Below are 22,344 nucleotides of genomic sequence, written 5' to 3' on the forward strand. Positions count from 1 at the left end.
CTTCAGGCTGATGTCTGGTGGAGATTAAAATTTATTCAAACCCAAAGTGTTAATGCCTAGATAACATATCCAGCGATCATTTACAATTCATGGTACTGTAGTTACTCATTTTAACATCTGTACTTAATCTGATGGCTCAGATTTCATTCTAACAACATTCAGCACAAGGCAGGTTAAGTCCTGTATAGTCGGACCTCTCTCCACTGCACTCAGTCTGGCCCCACACATACACATTCTGATATAGGGGAAACAAAAGCCCTGCTGGTTCTGCTGCAAAATATTGCCTTTCTGGAGGAACATACGCATGTCTGGAGGTATCAAAATGGCTAAATCACTGCAAAAGCAAAGGTAACACCTGCTAGCTTGATCAGATCATACCATTAACGTCCCAGGTGCTAATTTGCCATTTTCATTGTGTTGGTTGCAGCTACAACATAGATAGCAGATGTCACAATGGCGACTGAAACCAAACAACCAATGGCAGCCTTATATCCACACTTTCCATCCAGAGAATCAGACTAAAGACAGCCAGACTCCTGTCTCACCTGTCATTACCTCACTAGTGAGAACTGCTAGCTTTAGTAAAGCTTATTGGCTTTTTTATATAAAGTTACATGAGAATATTGATACCACACTCATATCTGTCTGTTATATAATAAGCTACAGCCTGTGGCCTATCAGCTTAGCTTAGCATAAAGACTAAAAGCAGGGGGATACAGCTAGCCTTGGCTTGTCCACAGGTAACAAAGCTGCACACCAGCACCTCTAAAGCTCACAAATTAACACTTTATATCTCGTTTGTTCAGTCCTAAGATGTTCATGAGAATCAGCTCTGCATTAAGAAATTTAACCTGCACTCTTAATATGTCCCTCTTCTCATGTATTCTACACCAAAACAGGCCTGCACTGTTCTTATTACTGGTTCTTGTAATGCATCCTGACTCATATGTGGTTGGAGGCTCATCTCGTCCTGCTCACTGCTGACGGATTGCTTGCTGGCCCAGAACATATTGCTGTGTGAATAGAAGGCCAGACTAAAATCCCCTTCTCATAACCAAGCATGAATAATGGATTAAGAAATTAATCAGCTCATCATTTTGGCAAAACAAAAAAAAAAAAAAAAAAAAAAGAGGGCAAGATGGAGCAGAAATCATCAATAGATAATTCAGACTAAAGGCCTGGTGTGTGGTCGTCAACCAGATGTTCTGACCAATAATTTATCCAAATATTGGAACAGGCAAAACATTCACATAGAAATATATTTTTAGTACTTTAAGATTCAAGATAGTAAATGATATATAAAACTAACATAACATAAATAAAGACATGAGCACAGTTAATCTTTGGAGCGGGTGCCTCGTCCCAAGTCCCAAGTATAAAACTGAGGAGGCTAACAGTTTAGCTAATGCTGAAGCTTAGTTTTTACTTGGCAGGGTAGCTAACTTTCTCGTGCATTCAAGGCGACAGCTTACAGCTGCACACAGTTGGTGAATTTGTACTTAACATAGCATCATGAACAGAATTTGGCAGTCGAATAAACTTTACTGGAGTGGAAAAACTCCATCTGCTTGATTTTTTTTCCCCCACAGATTTCATCCAAGAGCTCGGAAAAAGTAAATCTTATGATAAGATTTTTTTTCTCAATTGCTCTTTCCAATTTAATATTTATTAAAGTTTTGGTCTGGAAACTTTCACCAACTGAGCCACCGGCACAAACCAGATACATCTGTTCGTGTCACTGTTGCTCAGATGGTTCTCACTTTTTGACAAACTGACAGAGTTGATCTGTGATCTGTATGGATCACGGCCCCCGGTTCAGCATGTGAAACATGGATTACTTGCAAACTATCATAGTTTCACTGCCAATGTGACTTTTTAAAGTAATAATTCTCCAAATCTTGACACAGAGTTGCAGTGAAAAGACAGATGTGTGCTGTGTGTTGCTCAGAAGTGCAGTCACTGGGTTTAGAGGGGCTGATTTAAAAGCCGTCGCTGAGTGAAATCTTGTCCTCAGTTTCAGTGGTGTAAATGGGAAACTGGGAATACTTGTTGTCATAGAAATAGATCATAAGATTGTGATGTTTATTGCAACTTCTGCAACATTTGCCGCCTTCCATTTGACACACAGCTCTGCTCCCTCACTGGAACAGCTCCAGTCTTTTTGCCTGACTGTCGCACAGATTTCAGTGTTTGTAAGCTTTTATTCATGTCGTGTGACCAATCAGATTGGGACACTGGGTGAGACTACAGACTGCTGAGAGGCGGCTACATCAGTAAAGTATCACATTTTTAAATTAATTTAACCCTAAGGGGCCATGTCTGGCAAAGTGTTTTTTTCCCAGCTGACAATGCCAGGCGCTCTTTTGAAATCACTCAGCTGGGAGCGCTTGAGAGCACTTTGGAGGTGCAGCAGTATTTCAGCTGAGACGCTTTGGTTGCTATGATATGGAATATCCAGAAGTAATGGTTAAATTATGTTCTATAAGCACTTGCTTTCCCACATAGTTTCTTATATCAAAATTACTGAATGTAAAAATGTTGACAAGGTAGAGCACAAGGTCTGCCTTGGGAAGGACAAACTGTCTGTGGGTTCATGAGATTTTGTAGGAAGGAAACATGAGTACTGCTGTATTTGAAAATGGACGGACCCGGTTCAAGGACTATGAGCAGGGAATTTTTCCCACCAACCTTCACTGTGATTGGACAGCTAGTAACAGTGACAAGCACAGCATGTTAATCAGTTGAACACTTTTCAACTCTCAAAATGGCAGCGTGCAGAATACATACTGCTGGCATTTGTAGAAATGTGCAAATATGCAATTACCTTGAAAGGCAGCTGGATTTGCAAGAATCCATCTTGTCAGGCTTGAAATTCTGCACCAAAGGTGGTGCAGCCAATCAGCGTCCTTGAAGGGACTACTTGCAGCTACGGGCTACTGCTACAAAAGTCAGGTATCGACGGGGAACATTTGCACGTCAGGAGGCGAGCTCTGGCATTAAAATGACTGCAACCTTCATCAGGTAAGAGCTGTTAGCTCGTTACATTCATAGCATTAGCATCACAGGTGCTACTTTACTGTTTTCAGTGTGCAGGTTGTAGCTTGGAGGTTGTTCTTGACACAGATGGCGGATGCCACAGTACCACGGCCAGTGGCAGGACTTATATCCACAGTGTGCATCCAGTGAGTCAGACCAATGCTGACCTGGCTTTCAGCCAAAAAATACAAGGCATGACATGAGAAATAGCATGAGAGAAGCGATAAAATGCCAAAATGCCAAAATTAATGATATTATAGCATTTTGCAATAAAAAGGACAGGACAGGACAGGACAAACCTAATCACCTTTTTTCTTTTGCTAATATGAAAAAATATCCATCCATCCACAACTCTAAACTGCGATACAATCTGAACCATTAAGTTTACCAGCTTTAATGTGGCTTCTGCAGGTCACATTACTGGTTTCTGGACTGTTTCCAATCCTCTGAAATCAGGATCTTTTTAATCAAGACAAACCTCATCCACTGATGTCCACATGACTGACTGTAAGATCTGCTCTCTCTGTTACATATCAAAGCTGCTGCTGAATGAGTTTGGTTAAGGACACTGGAAGCCTGGTGGATGATGGGAAATGAGAGGGTTATTACTTATGAGTATTTACTGGAGCTGCCATGGTATTGCCTTGTTACTGTGGGAAAAAGTATTGTGTTTTTGTGTGTGTTCATGTGTATGTGCTCACTCTTCTGCACTTCTGTATGTGATGGTGCGTGTGTGTTTAGATATACTTTATTGTCCCCCAGGAGAAAACTCATTTTCACAGCCTGTACACAGAGACATTAAAGAGCCGTAATAAAAAAATACACACTGGCATTCGTATATATGTACCTTTGCTGCTCGACTGCGTGTGTGTGTGTGTGTTTGTGTGAGTGTGTCCACCTGATGCCACTGGACACTAATGAGAGCAGAGTGTGTTACAGCCTCAGGGAGCAGCCTGGGGAAATCAGTGGCTTTAAACCTAACCAACACACACTCCCTGCCTCCTCTTCTTCTTCTTCTTTCCCCTCCATCCTCCTCTGCTCTTTTCTTTTTTGTCTCATTTTCCCCTATCGTTCGATTTCCTCTCAAATTCTCTCAATCTATTCCTCCTCCAAAACTCCCTTTTAACCTTTTCTTCCTGTCTTTTTTCTGCCCAATCCTCCCATCTTTTCTCTTGATCTGCTTGTCCTTTTGTTCATCTCTCCTTTCTTTTTGTCCTCCTTGCAATCCTCTGTTCCTCCATCAAGTCATCTCTCTGTCCATCGACCTATTCTCCACTCTCTCTCTTCCATATTTCTTTCCGTTTCCATACTGTTACCTTTTTTTCTCTCTTGCCTGCCTGCATCCCTTTTCCTCCCTTCAAAAGTCCTCTTCCACCAGCTTAATGTGTTTCAAAACAAGAAAAAAAAGATCATTTAAGAGGGTGAGAATCCCTAAAATCCTCCCCTGCTCCCCATCCCCTACTGTGCTCAGCAACTGCTCATTAATGCAGTCAGTCCCTGTGTGTGTGTGTGTGTGTGTGTGTGTGTGTGTGTGTGTGTGTGTGTGTGTGTGTGAGAGAGAGAGAGAGAACTACAAAACATATGAGAGGAGTGAATGAAGTGAAGAGTGTGTGTATGTGTGCATGATTACAGTAAATATTCCAGCATGTTCTTGTCTGTTTTTGTGCCTAAGTGTGCTTTGTATTCACTTTGATATTCTCTCCCATTAATATACAGTATATAACATAAACACACACTTATAGCACCCATGTCATGCTGCGTAAACAGAAAACCAACTGAAGAATCTGTCACAGCTACAAATTTGAAACAGGAAGTGTCTGAAATGCAGTAACTTTAACAGGGCAAAAGAGAGCTGATCAAAATGAGGCTTTGTCCCAAACCGACCGATTATACTTATCAAACAGAGGGAATTAGAGCAGGCTTTTTGCTCTCTGAGGGTGCAAAAGCGTGCACTACAACCTCAATTAAAATTTGAATAAAAAAAAAATGCCAAGTGCAAGGTGGTGGTAGGTCACGCATCTGCGCACTTTCAATTTTGGTTCATACTGCAGTGAAAGGTCTGGGTGAAGATAGATAAAGATCAGTGGGTGTGGTGATTATTAAACTCTCTCTTAGCCAGTCACGTCACTACTCTCATAGCTCTGTAACAGCTTAAATGTGATAATAACAGCTAAGCAAATGGAAAGTTTACCTCAGGAAATGGATGGTTCAGCAGTGTTTGCATCACAATTTGTTTCAAGGATAAAACATTAATTACTTTTACTAATGATGACCTCTGTTTATCACTTGTCTCCTTCATAAAAAAAAAAAAAAGCAGAATGAGGAGTTACAACTGACCAGTCTGATGTGTGTGGAGGTTTGTATGGTTATACTGCAGCAGCCTGGTGTGTTTTCAGGTGATTTGATGATGATAAAAACAGTGAATAGCTGTTTGAAACAGCACTGTGCTCTGGTGCTGCACTTCTTAAAGGCTGCAGATTTACCAACATATCACTGTTACCGTTCTGACTTATAAAGCTGAAAATAAACAACACCCTGCATTCACCTACTGCTGTTTACAACTGTTTCCTGTTATATTCAGCATGATCTGTTCATCAGGGACAATGCTCGGAAACTGCTGCACCTACCTCTCATTGCTTTTGTGGCCCGGCACTGTAGCCACTAATTTCAGATGCACAACTAGTGATTTTGTTCTGGAACTGAATGTGAATTAGAGGCCTGCCTCTAATAGAAGCCTGCTTCAAATAAAGGTCTGTTACATTCTGCAGATGAGGTAAACAAAGGCCCCTGTCACCATTTGAGGAAATATGGTAGTTATGTTCCACTGCTGCACACTTGTGGTTTAAAAAAGATAGTAATATTGGATTATGCATGATACTTTAGCATGTATTTTGCATGAGAAAAATAAATCTTTATCACTTTGTTCTGAGAGATGCACGTTCCTAAAGCAACACAGTTAATTTCCTGTGTAGTCATGTAGACATTTCAGCTTGCTGCAAAATAAATAAGCCTACAAGACACCAGCCTCCTGTATATCATCTAACCACTGTTCTGTTGCTCCAGAGACAAGAGCACCAAAGTCTTTCAAATCACTCCATACAGTGCAGAAAAGATAAATATTAATCTAAAGTTCATCTCTGAATGTCTTCTTATAATTCATCTCCATAAAAAAACATGATTTTATTTATGAGTTTGATAAAGACAGAATGATCTGGAAACTGTTCTCCTCTATCCTGTCCCTCCAGATTCATCATAAACCACATTTGAAACAATGACTAATGGTACAAATTTAAATGTAAAACACAGCGACAATGATAAATGATGAAAACCTTTTTCTTTTATTTTACCTATCATCACTCTTTTTCTCTTTCTCTCCCTCCTGTTTTCTTTCTCCTATCATGAGCTCAGGTACTGGCAGAACTTTCTTTTCTTTCTCAGCACAAAAAAAAAAGAAGTTGGCAAAAAACAGGACGTCTGTCACAAGGAAAAGGGAAACTTTCAGGAGGGAAGCGATTTTTAGAACGAAGCCTCCTTTTCATGCCGTGAAGACACACAGACAAACCCCTTATCTTCCCTCCCCTTACATCAGCTCTCTCCTTCAACCCTCAATCTTTTTCTCTCCCTCATTCCAGCTTCTCTCCTTCCACCACCTTGTCCTTCTCCCTCCATCTTTCTCTCCCTCTGTCCTCTTCTCCATCTCGAGGCTGTGATCAGACGGCAGCTTTGTTCTCCGACTTCAACACAAATGGCAGCTGTGAGTGTTGTTGTTAAGGACTGGAACATGTTGCTGGTTGCTACGCAACACAAAGTTTGACAACAACTTGCAAGCTATCCAATTAGCGTCAGGTTGGTCGTTACCGAAAATGGAGCCTGTGGACCCCAAAGGGTCCTTGAGAGATTTTCAAGGGCTCATAGAAAATAAGCAATCATCTCACTGACAACATGTTGAGGGACTGTTTGGCTCGCTGATTTTCACTCCTCACTCTGCAGGTATCCACTGCCACTGAAGTTACACAAGCATTCGCTATTTTAACTTCCAATAACTTCTCATAAAATCTGGTGTTTAAATAATAGACAAATCTCATAAGATCCAGGGCTGTGGTATGTTTGAATATAAGAAGGTCAGTTGCAAAAGAGTTCAACAGGACCACCAGTCTTTTCTGATGAGAAACAGCTGTTAATATGAATCAAATATCACTCTCCAAACCAACCAAACAAAGTCCATCACTTTACCTTGTAGAATACAGAAGCTGCTGGTATAGCGCTGCCTCCATCTGTTAGATTATTTGTATTAATGTGTGACTGAATCTGAACTCTCTTTTTGAAACACAATAACACAAACAAAACCAAAGATGATTTTGTTTGTGCACAAAAACTATGCAGCGGTCAACAGAAGTATGCAAAATGTGCAGGTCAAAAAATTCCAGCTTCCAGAACTTCCAACTTTGTCAGACATTTGAAGTTGGACTTGGGACTTGCCTGTCTTGACTTGGCACTAGAGTGCAAAGATTTGAGACTTGCGACTTGCAAAACAATGGTTTGGTTCCACATCCAGTATTCAGTCATAAGTCAAAGGCCGTCTTTCCACCCAAAGTACCTGGACCTTTTAGTCTCAGGAACTACTTTTCATAGAATTAAAAGGTTCCTTCAATCTGTTGTTCTTGGCGTTTCCACCAAGGTCTAAAGACCAATGAAGATTTTTGCAAACGACTTCTGAACAATTGTTGTTAGGCACTCTAACGTATGTTTTCTTCTGTAACATGTTGAAGCTAAATGAACAAAGAACAAACTGTTTTTTAAACTGCAGTTGCAATAAAATGCTGCAAGCACTCAAACAATCAAAAATGTTCAGCGCTGCAAGCCCCACCCACAAAAGTTCCTGTACTTTTAGGAAAGTACTTTTTGGAAGTCCCCAGAACTTAATTTGGACAACTGGTGCCTCTGGTGTTGAGTTCCTCTGAAGGTTCCTTGTCCCTGGGGGAAATTGGGGAATAATTCCCTCAGAACCAAACGTGTCAACCAGCTGGTGATGGTGGAGGAAAAAGCCAGGAGATCACAAAAGGCAAAGACAAACTGAAATGTCCGTGCAAAACTTCATCGTAGTCCATCTGATAGTTCTGAGATCTGGAACAAAGTGTTGGATTTACTCTGCTGTGATTTCACGATGTTGACCAGCTGTTCATGAAACTTGGCACATCCTGCAGATGTTTGACAACACCTTACAGAGGATTCTTAAATATGAAGCAGTGTTGATTCTGCATTAACAGCAAACAGAAGTGGCTCTGTGTTCTCACTAAAATATAACAAATGAATCACACTTGTAAAACAAGGAAATTACAGATAAATGCCTGAATCTCTTCAGTGGAGGTACACTATAAAAGCTTCACCCACTTGTTCAGAATTTATGGTATTTTCTCATCAAATAAAATATGCTCTAACATAAATGCATTTGAGGGGGCTGATGGTACAAAATAATTAGGAAATCTTTGAGTAAAGTAACCAGAACTCACAAAGCAAATGAATAAAATTCAAATAAAAGCATCCAGAAAAGTTCATGATTGCTCTGCTTATTTTTGAAGACTGTGTTGAATCAATTTAAAAAGAGACTGTAGAATAATTGCCACTCTTCTTTGATGCAGTTTCCAATTTTTTTCTGCAAACTTTTCAAACTATTTTTAGCAACAAGGCGACTGATGTGAACTAGTATATTTTGTGAAGCTTAAAATTAGACTTCACATTTAAAGGTGCAATATGTAAGAATTGCAAAATAAGATTTTGGCCACCTGTTGAATTCATACTCCACACAAACAGGGGGCAGTATATCACCAGAGTATCCACCTACTGCTGCTAACTGTAGCCACTCTCAGCTAGCTAGCTCAGTTAGCCATGCAGCTAGCAGTCCTAGTCACTAAATCGGCCATATTTACACACCATTTTCCACCAAAATGGAATGGATTTCGTTTCTGTTCAAGTGCACAATTTTGAACCATTCATTGCATTTCCACCAAAAATAAATTGGTTTGTAACCTGAAAAGTTGGTCCCCAGCTGGACCCAAAAAAATAGCAATTTCTTGAGAAGCACAGGTAAATGGTGTCCAGAAGTGGCCACTGATATTTTATCTTAATATTCCTCAACGGGAGCTTCCTCACCTCCTGCAGGCTTAAGCCCAGTGGATTCAGAATGTGAGGAACAGAGGAAACACATCAGAATTAAGTGGAAAACAACAGCAGACATGTTGAGAAAATATTCTCCTTCTGTGACCCTGTCCATCCATCCACAGCAACAGCGGCTCCCGGTGACAACTATCTGACGAGTTATTGATTAATGTCCTCAGTGTGATGAAGCAATTTATCATCTAATATTCTCTTTATGAATCTCTGACTGCCGCCTCGTTTCACTCAGTCTCCTAATGAAGTTAAGGAAGTGGGGAAGCAACAAAAATGGGAGTCTGCAGAGACGGACGGAGACACTGTGTCATCTTTTACTCTGCACCTCCTCTCCTCCTTTCTTCCTCTCTTTTTTCCTCTTATATGTTTCGTCCCCTCTGTATCGTGTCTCCCACTTTTAAAACTTCTGTCCCTTCCCTGCAGTATGTTTTTTTTCTCTTTGATATTTGTCTCTACTTCTCTTCCTCTCCACCTTCTTCTACTTTTTAATTCTTTTTCCCCAAAGTTTTTATTGTCTACTTTCACATCATCTCTTTGCCCTCTCTTTCTCCCTTACCCATCATGCATTTCTTACTTTGCTCAGCATAAACTGCAGCTGCAACAGATTCTCACTATCTGCCGCAGTGGATCTATAGCTCTAACGTAATGGATCACTATCTTGCATGCCAGCGACTATCACCACAGATCACAATCTGGCAACAATCTGAGGCTGCAGCAGTTTCTGTTCATATCATCCTGAATCACTATTTCTATAATAAAGCAAAAACTGATTTATTATAGATAATATGACCCATCTAGAATAAAAAAAAAAGAAATATATGCAGTATATTCTACCGGTGACCTAGTTAAAAAAAAATAGTTAAAAATAATCAGTTTTCAGTCAGCAGTGTTGTAATAATTCTCATGTAAACTAAGATTTTTGAGATAGAAAACCCAACATGTTTAGACCTTAAACCTGCAGTAGCAAACATTTTTAACACTGAAATAAGTATCTACAGGATAATATAAAAGTTGTCTCTCACAATGCTGACAACACAGATCATTATCACCAACTCTGAGCTGAGCTTTAGCCTCTTTTAGAACCTAGTTTCAGGTACAGTTCTCTCTCAGAAATCACCTTGACCCCGTTTCCATCATTTTTTTCTTCCCTGATGGTACGGGCATATTTCAAGATGACTATGTCAGGATTGATGGGGCTCAAACAGTGAAGAGTCCAGACCTTAACCATTAACCTTAACCATTTTTTTTAACCAGAATTCACTGTCACGATCGTCTTGTCAAAGCAAGTAAGTAGCAACGCTCAATGCCAAATCCCAACAACAGGTTCTGACAGGTTGACTTATTTTGTTGTTGTTAAGTAAAGTTCGCTTGTGTGCGCGAATAAAACTTCCACACACCAAATGATCTAAACAAATTGCTGCGCAGCTTTGCGTTCGCCCTCTCCGTTGTAATAATCTTTCCTCCTTGTTATTCGCTGTCAGTAAACGCCTCATCTGGGCCCCGCTGATGGTTATGAGAATGTGCACTACTCTCACTGCCGCAGCCGTTCCTGCCATCTCTGCCGTCTCTGCTATCTGTGCTCGTCTCAATAAAAAGCAGTTCAAACGACATTATCTCTGCCAGCATCTTATTCTTCCTTTCCGGTTCCCTCGTTCCTCTCCTCCTCATGAATATTACAGGCCGAGGATGCAGGGAGCAAAATGTGGGGCAGCAGTTAAGACTCTGACTGTTCAACACTTGAAAGTCAGAGACGTCAGCTGACTGCTGTTTTTTAATGGAAATGATTGAAGCTTTCAAGTGAAACCTTCCCATTGCTCGTTGTGCAAACAGTGTTTACATGTTCAAAAAAAAAAAAAAACAGGAGTAAAAATAGCAGGTCTGATCATGACGCTGTTGTCAGTTGAAGGGCAAGGGTTTTTCTGTGCGTATAGAAAGAGAGATTTCTGACCTGCTGGGATTATGAAAACACTTCAGATTGGAAAAGGTCAAAACTGCGTCACATTCAACTGCAAACAACAACCCAGAAAACAAACAAGGGTTTCTCGCCTTCTAAAAATACAACACATTCGACTGTCAGCTGGATGATCTTCTCTCAAACGGCTCGAAAACCCAAAGGATGTTGTTTTTGTAAAATCTGAGCGGTTTGTTTGACTTTATTGTGACAAGTTTCGTTCATCTAATGTTCCTCCTGTCTTCATGAGCTGCCTGAGACTCACACAGAATCTGTTTTTATGATTCCTTTATTCCCAGTATGAATCATGTTTGTACAACAACCTTTCAATTTGTCAGCATCTTTTTTTAATCCTTCTATTCCTTTATTATGACATATATATGGAAGACTAATAGGGCCAGACATGAGGAATTAAATTAGAGGAGAAGGAATGTTTTGTTAAGTTGACATGTTGAGGAAAACAGTCAAAATACTGAGAAGAAAGTAGAAATGTGGAGAAGAAAGTTAAAATGTTGAGGAAAAACAGTCAAAGTCGAAGTGTGGAGAATAGAGTTGAAATGTCGAAGATAAAGATAAAAGGTTGAGAATAAAAATGACAAGAATGAAGCTTAAATGCGATTGTGAATGACACTAAGGTCAAGGTATTGAGAAAACCTGTCAAAATGTCCAGAATAAAGTTGTAAAATTGAGAATCAAGTTTTATTGTCAAGAATAATGTTGAAATAACGAGAAAAAAATGTTGAAATGTCGACAATAAACTTGAAAAGTTGAATATAACATTAAAATGTTGATAATAAGGTTGAAATGTTGAAAATAAACTCAAAATGTTAAGAATAAACAAAATATTGATTTAAAAAAGTCAAAATGTTGAAACTTGAAAAGTTGAGAATAACATTGAAAACTTGAAAATAAAGTCAAAATGTTAAGAAAAACAATTGAAATGTTGAGCATAAACTCAAAATATTGAAAATAAAGTTGAAATGTCAAGAATAAAATTAAATATGTTGAAAATAAGTCAAAATGTTGAGAGTAAAATCAAAATGTAGAGAATCAAACTGCCAAGAATAAAGTTGAAATGTTAAGACCAAAATCAAAATGTTTTCTGAATAAAGTTGAAATACTGAGGGAAAAAAAATTCAAACGTCTAAATGTTGAGAAAAAATGTTGAAATGTCAAAAATAAACTTGAAAAGTTCAGAATAACATTGAATTGTTGGGAATAACATTAAAATGTTGTAAATACAGTCATGATTTTGAGAAAAACAGTCAAAAATATTGAGAATAATGTCGGAATGTTGAGTAAAATAAAAATTGAGAGTAAAATCAAATTGCTAAAAATAAAGTTGAAATGTTGAGAATAAAGTCAAACTGTGAAGTTTTCTTGCTTTCTGAAATAAAAACACATTTGAGTATCACCTGGTTGATTTTCTCTCAAACTGCCTGAAACCTAACGGATGGTGTTTTTGTAAAATTTAAGTAGTTTGTCTGATTTTTTTTAGTTGCCTTTTCATTCTGGGTGTTTCAGTTCTGCACCCAAACTGTTCTAAAGAGGGATGATTTCTTCCTGCCAACACAGCAATAAATCCACACTACAGCTGCAGAGAACAATTATTATTTGTTGTCCATAAAAAGTCAGAAAATGGTGGAAAATACACCATCATAACTACCAACAGCCCAAAACTCAGAGGTTATTTATAATTTACAACATCAAACAGAGAAAAGGCTGTAAATCTTCATATATCAGAGGTTGAAAGTGACAGAAACCGTGACAAGTGTTGTTTGATCCCCACGAGAAATCCCTCTCATGACCACGTACCTAAGATAGCGATGACCTCGTCGTCCTGGATGACCTCCAGCGACCCCGACACGACGAAGCACAGGGTGTCCACGCTCTCTCCGGCGTGGAAGATCAGGTCTCCGGGGGCGCAGTGCGTCGTCTGAAACTCCACCGCCAGCGAGCGGAGGCAGCCGTCGCTGGCTAACCGGAAGGCAGGATGTTCGTTGAACACCTGAGACAAAGAACGGGAAGTTGATGGTTATCATGTGTTCTTTAAAGTTATACTGCTGATACTAATTTATGTTTTCATATTGTGAGTTTATTGTGAGATATTGTTCATTGTGAGTTTGCCGTTAATCATTTTGGTTGTTCTTCATTTTTTTTTTTTTATTACTTATATCATCTCTGGATTCTTCCCCCTTTATTTTTATTTGTTCTTATTGTTTTTAATGTTTTCCTGTTCTTGTCTCTTTGACTGTTTTGTCTTATTTTTACCACGTTTTAGTGTCTTGCTTCTTGCCTCTGGGTATCCTGCTCTTTTGCTTTGTAGAGGAGGGCGGATCGATCCTAAAATATCGATACTTCCGATACTACGTCTCGTTTTTGAGGAACGATTCTGGCGTCGATAGGATCGATCCCAAAACAGGGATCAGATCAGATCAGATCAAAGAGCGGAACTGTGTGTGCAAGCAGTGTTTAGTTGTGTAGTGCATGTGCTCTTTGCTTCTCCCCACTGCAGTTTGTGTTTATGTGCACGCTCACACGACGCACCGGGGTGCACAGCCTGACCAGTTTGATCTAGCTGTGACGGGTAAACCAAAGAGGAGCTGCGTTTATAGATGTTTCACAGCTGTGAATGAAAACGTGAAGTAGGAAGGCCGTTCACTGCAACTCTGCTCAAACACTCAACAAAATATCTCAATAAATAGAACCTGGAGCTGCAACAGAAAAGAAGGGAGGATTCATTCATGCTCTGCAGAGGATGAACCCTTTTGATTTGGAAAAACCCCCAAAACTTTTTCTTTAGTGACGCTCAGCTGATAAACTTTAGAGTTGCAGAATCATCCGTGTGAAATTCTTGACAACAGTCTAGATTTTTCCACCTCCGTCTTTCCCTCTCTGCAGAAGAAGAAGTTATTTGCTGATAACTATTCATACGCACAAAATGAAAAGCAGCTTCCACACGGTGAGATAATCCATCACACTAACGGTGAAGCCTTCATTTGGTTTGTTCCTTCTTCCTCTGAGATGAATTGAGTGTTTTCATGTCAGTTATTCCTGTCAATCACTTGAAGCTCTCGGGAAACAATCATCAGGAAATAATCCCTCAAAAAGAAACAAGTCGCCTCACAAACTGCGCATTCACAACTGTGTCTTTTCAGTTAGGACCTTTTGTGTAGCGGGGACAGCAGGACAAAATGACTGAAGTGTTTGATGTTTGAGGACAACAAAAAAAACCAAAATCCTCTAATGTGACGTTGTTAAACTGCACACATCATTTTTATGAACACGGCTGGCTTGTGATGCTTTAACATCAAAAAGAAAAAAAAAATACAAAAGATTGATTGCAAGTCCAGTTTTATTTCTTTTTTGCGTTTCATGCTTGCAGTCATGAAGTATCACCAGAACTTTATCTGGAAAAAAAGACAAAACAACTGAGACTTTTTGTGATTACTAGTTTTTACTGACTAACTCATTAAGGTGTTGCTCAGGTTCATTATTTTTGTTTTGTAATTTTAGGAAATCTGCAAATTTATCAGTGTTTACCAAACTTTACCAAACTTAATTAAAAAGAGTGATAAATGAATTAAGTTTCACCACCTACTGTCTTTTTTAATGACTATGGTGCTTAATGAGCATTGTTTTTTTTTTGTTTTTTTTACTTTTTATTTCTGAGCAGTTCATGCAGAATGACAGAGTTTGGGTTATTTGTCTTTACCCTGTTTCTGGTAGGTTATTTCTTATTCCATCATTTTAATTTGACTAAATTCTTCACCTTATTTTAGTCACAAACTATTTTTTATGTGATAACATTGTTTATCTCTTCAGTTCTCTTTTCCCCCTAAATGCTGTAATCATACACAACTTTATCTGTTTATATTTTAAAAGTAGCCAAATTAGCTATTAGCACATTCTGTTTGAAATGTATCCATGAATGCACGACCAACTATCATTGGATTACTTTGATACTGAAGAGAACTTAATAATGTGACGATTCTCAGGTAAGTTCTGGACTTTGGTCTTTATTTTGTAAGTGGATTTATGGACACTGCATCACTGTGTGGCGAGGAGTTAAAGACGAAAGTTTGTCCACTGAAACTGAAAGTCTTTTTGAGACAATTGAGGTCATTTGTGATTACCTCAGTGTAAAATATGTTGAAATTGTTAAGCCTAATATATTGTTTTTAGGGCTGCAAATAACCATTATTTTCATCATCACTTTATCAGTCAGTTATTTTCTGAATTAATTGATTGGTTGTTTGGTCCATGAAATGTCAGAAAATAGTGAAAAATATTGATCGGTGTTTCACAAAGTGTAAGAGTGTAAGAGTCAGAGACAACTAAAGAAACTAGAAAATATTCACATTTAAGAAGCTGAAATCAGAGAGTTTTGAGCTTTTTAAATAAAAAAAATGACTCAACAATTATAGGTTATCAAAATAACAATTTAATAATTACTTAAAAATAGATGAATCATTGCAGCAGTGTTTTTAGATGTATTAGTTTGCCCAGCTGTTCCTTCCTTTGCTGCACGCAATTTATTTATTGACTGATTAATTTAAAGACAAAAAAAAGGCATACATTTCCACCCATTTCACTCGAGGTCATGATAATGGATTGTCAGCTGTTTGCACTGTGCATGGATATCATTCTTTATTTTAAAATTGTAACCCTACTAATAATCCCCATTTTTACTAAATCTGATTATACCTTTTTTTTTTTATATCTGTAACTGCAATGGAATACAGTTACCTTTTTTTATGTCAAGATTAAGTAATCTTATTACATGTAATCTGTTACTCCCCAGCCTGTATATATAATATAACTATGATTAACAGACATTGTGATTGGTATTTGTTTTAGTAACTTGTGGTCAGCACCATATTGTAGCAACAAAGGGGTCATTTTATTGTTATTGTAGACTCTTAGAGGGGAGGGCCACATGGAGGTTCAAACTCAGTGGTACAGTGGGGTGGGGGCCCCTGCCGGCCTCCCGAGAACCGCCCCTGCCTACACGTCCTTTTCTGCATGCGCACCACATTTCTGAACCTCTCTCTGTGTCTGCTCTGTTGACTTTCTTCATCAGCAGGATGTTTTATAAAGTTGCCTAAAAATCCTACAACTCATTGTTTGGATTTTTCACCACTGGTTTTGTTTTCACAGCAGCAGGTGAGCCACATGCAGGAGGTTAATGATGCAGCCTATTAAAACCAACGTGGTACCAGATGACATCAGCACCAACCAGGTGCATTTACTTTTAACAAAACAACAGTAAAAGTAGGCTGACAGTAAAGAGGAGACTCTCTCTCTCTCTCTCTCTGTGGCCCCGTTCAGACCTGATATTAACCTGCTGGACAGCTCAAAGTGCAGCTGTGAGTGAACCTGCATTAGAGATCCGATCACTCAGACCACATTCAGAGGTGGTCTGGGCCACATGTGACCACAGTCTTTCAGCAGTGTGTCTGAGACTGTGTCCTGAGCCACACTGAGAGACTGCCTGCTTTACTGATGTCCTGTAAGTACATCATTTGTTTAAGTAACTTCAGACTCCTTTTTAAAAATCGTGCTATTTTATGAGTTCTTGAGTGAAGAAAAGATAATGTGAAACACTTCATGACAAATTCTTTATTATTTTCTTTATTGTGTCTGATGAATCGTGTTTGATCTTAACTTGGATGTGCATGCCAGAAAGTTTGCAGTTAGCATAAAGAAACAACCAGAAAAATACAAATAAAGGCAGCAGAGTTGACCTCCACATTCAAACCACAGAGCAACAAGCCGCTGATGTTTGATGGGTGACATTAACTCAGAAAAACAAAGAAGAAGAAAAGAAAAGAAAAAGAAAAGATACTGAAGGACTCTGTCTCTAATCTAAGTTGAGGCTCCAAGGTAACCTATCATCTTTACGTCGTATTATCAAATGAATAAATAGTTGTGTAACATTTTTCTTTTGTGTATTCATGATGCAAATTACTTTTCTTCACCATTATTAATATTTCAGAGCACAAAACACAAGTTGACCTTTGCGCGTACGAGTGGTCTGGAGCTCTTTGAAATTTTGTTCTTACCTAACAGAGAGGTATAAGAAATCAAATGTATTGATGAATCCTGCGAGAATTTTCACATTGTTTGCATGAGTAAGGTCGATGTGAGGATAAACACAGGTTCGTGACCTGTTTTCTTTGCAGAAGGACCTTATTTATAAGGTGGGGAAGAGTGCAGCCTTGCAAAAAGAAACAACAACTTTCAGTACACACAAAAAAATCCAAACCCATCTGCTTCTTTTGCAACATCCACCTATTTTTGGGGAAACTGAAAAAAATAAAAGCCTTGAGAGTCTTCACCTTGCCTTGAACAACTTAAAGGACATAGACTGTATTGTTGTAACTTTGAAAAGAGGCTCGGTTAAATACAATGTACTACCTTCTAGACAGAGACGTGTTTGAGAGACCGTAACACTAAGTGTAGTGACAGCTGTTATACAGCACAGTTACGCAAGCAAAGGTGTCCTTTGTCCAATGCCAGTTCAGCAATTTGAGTCTGCCAAAGTTTTGGGACCCATATCAGTCGTGTCAAGTGATGCCCAGGAGCTTCTAATGGAGCCCAGCTAGCCTGCGTTTAGTTATGTAATAAGTGAAGCCAAGGGCTGGTCCTCGGTGTGTTCAGTGGAGTGAAACGAATGTCCTACTCCACAAATCTAAATATCACTTTGTGTGGGTTTTGTGGCCAGTTCAGGTGTTTGGAGAATGTTACTGCAACCAAAGTCAGGCTTTTTTTTGTCTTTATAAGGATATACATACCTTTCTGTTCAGGTGGACGCAGATGTCGGCCCGCATGTCCTTGGGACAGATGGATAAGACCTGGAAGACAAAGAGACGCAGGGGAGGTCATGCTGCCGCTGACAGAAAATCCTCCGTTTGGCATCACCAAGACAAAAACTGACACCTGCTACAGAGGAGAACATTAATTCAGTCTCCTCTTCCTGCCCAGGTTTCCCTCTGAGGATTCGACTCAGTAAAACGTTCACGAACAGTGTTTGATGGAGGTCTGCTGGCAGCAAGATGAAGGTTTAGAAGGTTTAGCTTCAGCAGATAATGAGGACTATTTTACTTGTTCAATCCTCCAGAGGTCAGTGGAAAGCATCAGCTACAGTACGGACTTGTCCTGGTTCTGGAAGGTGATGTATCAGATATAAGTTTGACCTTTCAGTCGTTTAAACTGAAAGAGTGATGAAAATACAAACACACAATGGTAAGCAATCTTTTTAAAGCAGAAAGAATGACACCAGTCTAATGTAAAGAAACAAAAAAACACAATTTACTATAAAAAAGGAAGGGTGACCTCTATAATAATCAATGCAAACCTTGTAAAATTGAAGGACAATAAAGGCTTCGACCACTGAGTGCCTTTGGTTTAGAAGCAAAACACTCATTGGGTGAGCAGGAAATCCTGCACTGTGTTTGAGTTTACATGTGTTAAACCAGGGGTTGACAACCTGAGCTGCACGTGTCTCTTCTGCCCCTCTCCAGTTGCTCCCTGGAGCATTTTAATTTTCATTTATCATTGCTGCCAGCCTAAAGTGATTCTACATTTTCCAATAGTAAAAATGTGCAGCCTACACACCAGTTTTATTTGATTTATTTAAAGTTTTATTTTGTCACCTAAAATGTTCAAAGTAGCCTACGTCTACAGGTCAGCGCCTTTTCACCTAAATGCTTAGGTAGTGCTGCAACTAATAATTATTGTCATTGTTGATTCATCTGTTATTTTCCCAATTAACTGATTAGTTGTTTGGTCACTGAAATGTCAAAGAATGGTGAAAAATGTTGATCAGTGTCCGATATGACATCCTCAAATGTCCACAACCCAAAAATATTTAGTTTACTGTCAGGAAACCAGAAAAATATTCACATCTAAGACGTTGGAATCTGAGAATTTTTAGGGTTGTTCCTTAAAAAAAAGTATTCAAACTGATCAACTGATTATCAAAATAGCTGATGACAGCTAATCGATTCCTCAATTCATCGTTGCAACTCCAGCCCCAAGTCTGCCTTGGCTCTTAATGCCAAATCCAAAAAAATTAAAAGTCTCAGAGTCTCAGCAACACAAACAGGAAGAGCTGCGTTTGGTTCTTTTCTAAAAGTCAGGGGTACTAAAGATGGTGAACAGCTACATTTATATAACAGTTTTATCCAAGGCTCTTCACAAGGTTTTTGCCTCTCATTCACGGACTCGCACGCTCTGATGGCAGCGAGCTACCACACATGGTGCTGCCCTGATCATCAGGAGAAATCTGGGCTTCAGTGTTTTGCCCAAGACAGGAGGCGGTGTGGATCAAACCAACAACCCTGTGATCAGCGGATGATCCACTCCTGAGCCAGGGCCCCCCAGTCAGAACCAGTCCTTAACAAGGAACCAGACGGGAGACACACACTGCATGTGGACATCAGCTACGAATACGTCATTGTGAAGCAGCTGTACTACAGCCATGCAGTTGATCTTAGAAGTCATGAAGGCTTTGTTTGGACTGAAGGTAAATCAGATCTTCAGGACAGTCTGCACTGTTGCAAGTGATCAGATTGGATTTGTGTGTCTGGACATCATCATCCTAACTGCATGGGCTGCTGTAGTAATGGCTTCGGTACCTGCTGGTTACTGACACCATCCCTCCATTCTAAAATCAATCTGTTTGGGCAGTCGGTCTGAACAAGACCTCAGAGAACCGCCTCCCATCTGATGGAGGTCTCATTTTCAACATGCTTCCTGTAATGAACTGATAAAAAGCTTTAGTGAGCAAAAGGTTCCACTTGATATCCGTCCAGCACCGTGATATTTAGACGGTCCTGGTTTAGGGTAAGATCATCTGCAGAAAAACACAAACAGGCTCTGTTTCGTGCACAAGAGCAGTTCAGCAGAGAGCAGCTGTTAGGCAGGAGGGGGCGGGTCAGAAACCCAAACTTCCTCGTCTCTCTCCTCAATTACCCAGCCAGCTTTGCTGCAGGTTACTGTCTGAGCATTACTGCAGTTTAGAAGCTGATTGGGTCGTTGCATTCGTTAAGTCCCTCTGGATACTGGAGTCTGCCAAAAAGCCTAAACTGTAAATTGTAATCGCTTTGTCCAGCTCATTACACAAATTCTGAAATCCAGCCTAATTAACTGAAGCATTTAGGTAAAACACAGAAAACAACGTAGTATCTCATCCTCCACAAACCTGCTTTGTTAAATATGAACAAAATCGACCAGGGGGAAGACAATAAATCATCTAAAAGCCTCTGCAACATCAAAACACAACACAACAGTCTTCGAAAATAATCTTTGCTCTATTTAAAGTGGATATTAGTATCACTGAGATGCTTCTGGGAGCCTCTGGTCTTTTTTGGGGTGTGTACTCGCATAAACAGCTGGCTGGGTCCTGTGTAACGGCTCCCAAAGTGACAAAAAATATCCACTAATTGGCCCCAGCTTTGACTGCGAGGTATTTATACTGAGGGCAGGCTCGCCTTATGTCTCTTCAGGAGTGTATAATTATCTCAACAAAAACTTGGGAAAATGGGATTGATGGGGAGGAGGAGGCTTATGATCTGAAGAGATGAAGGGAGCATGATTGCCAAAGGAAAGTGCTGTTAAATGGACAAATACAGGAAACAAAAACAGGCAAGTTCTATTCAGACAGGACAAATATAATGAGGAGATGAAATAAAGGATTAACCTCAGGACCTCACCAGCTCCATAAATCAACTTTTTGTCAGACGATAAAAATCATCACAGCCATCGAAGGGCAGGATTTTACCACTGGCCATTTCCCAATTGAAATCTTGACATCTGCACTGAAAATCAAATCGCATAATGCTCCTCCAGAGGTGACAGAGGGAACATAAAAACAAACAGAGTCGGAAATCAAACTGAATTTAAGGCTGCAGGACCAGCGTTTGATTTACGGGAGTGTTACCATCAGAGCCAAACTACCAGAGGTGATTTGTGACAAACTCTTAACTTTAAGCAGCAGATTAATGTTTGATTATAATAATCAAGGTGATTACAAATCACTGCGTGTCCCCTAGTAAAGTTAGACCCGTCTGATAAAAGTAAAAGACGCTGGACAGAAAGGAGCAGGTTTTTAATTTGACATAAATAAAAAAAACGGCACTTTAATGTGTGTTTGCTTTATTTTTTCAGCCCAGAAGCCCTGAAGGCTGCAGGTGATACACACCTTCATAAATGACTTCTGCACTTCATATGAGGAGTTTGTTTTGTGCTCGAATGCAGATCAGAACTCACACTGAAGTAAAAAGTACCCTAAATGCAAAGTATGGAAGCATAAACCATAATTGTTCTTGCTTGCATTAAAATCCCACCCATTTTGGTACCTTTACGATACTTAATATTTTTTCTGGATCACTTCATGGCAACGCTGATTGACACTGTTCACCTTTCTTTTTTTTAATTATGATTTTGTGCTCGATGTTAAATATTTAAGCTGTGACTGAAAACGATGTGTCACAGTGCACCCTTCTGCCTGGCAGTGAAAACAGCGACTGACAAGATATCTCGTCATTGGTGGGGAAAGAGCTGACGCCAGAACTCGTCTCCCAACGTGCAAATGTTCCACCAAACCAAGTTCCCTTAATACACTGTCAGCACCATGGCTGCATCCTGGGTTTAGCGCTGCCCAAGACCAGCCAGGTGCTAACAGTGAGAACAGAGGGGTAAAAACAGCTCAGCCTTAAGCTGCTTTCTCTCTTCGCTTCACCTCCTGGTCCACAGCATTCGCTTCCTTTGCATTTTCTATATTTATAGAGTATGCAAATAATTTTCTTATGCTTTGAACTCAACTATTTTTTATTTCTATCGTTCTCTTTTGGTGTTTACATGTATATTTACTGTATACTTAAGTCTGATGTCTTGCTGCTGTAACATAAGAATTTAATAAGTTACATGTATTAAAAAGCTTTGAAGTGATCTTCTCTTAATTCAAACACAACCATCAGTAAGTCTCATCAGTTTCTATAATACAAGATAACAACAACATAAAAGTCCACACTGTGCACAGAACTGCACTCTGTGAGCAGTTTGATGTCTTGGGGTGTGGAGGGTCAGAAGTTCAGCTCTCAGCGTGTGTTTGGGTAAATGAGGTTGTAACAGTGTGTGACCGGTGACTGGCTTTAAGGCATTTTGTTTATTTTGTTGTGGTT

General features: G+C 39.5%; 1 protein-coding gene across 1 annotated transcript in view; it reads right to left on the minus strand.

Annotated features, from left to right (window-relative positions):
* The window catches only part of kcnh5b (potassium voltage-gated channel, subfamily H (eag-related), member 5b), a 203,968-nt gene that overhangs the window by 52,951 nt on the left and 128,673 nt on the right, over window positions 1–22,344 (minus strand). Inside the window, exons 10-11 of the mRNA XM_084742502.1 lie at window positions 17,953–18,012; window positions 12,971–13,163 (exon numbers count right to left, since the gene is read on the minus strand). Coding sequence (XP_084598628.1) covers window positions 12,971–13,163; window positions 17,953–18,012 — 253 coding nt within the window. The remainder of the gene's footprint in view (window positions 1–12,970; window positions 13,164–17,952; window positions 18,013–22,344) is intronic.

This window comes from Lutjanus erythropterus, chromosome 18, assembly GCF_056507025.1.
Source record: "Lutjanus erythropterus isolate fLutEry1 chromosome 18, fLutEry1.hap2, whole genome shotgun sequence".
In the NCBI taxonomy this organism is placed as follows: Eukaryota; Metazoa; Chordata; class Actinopteri; order Lutjaniformes; family Lutjanidae; genus Lutjanus; species Lutjanus erythropterus.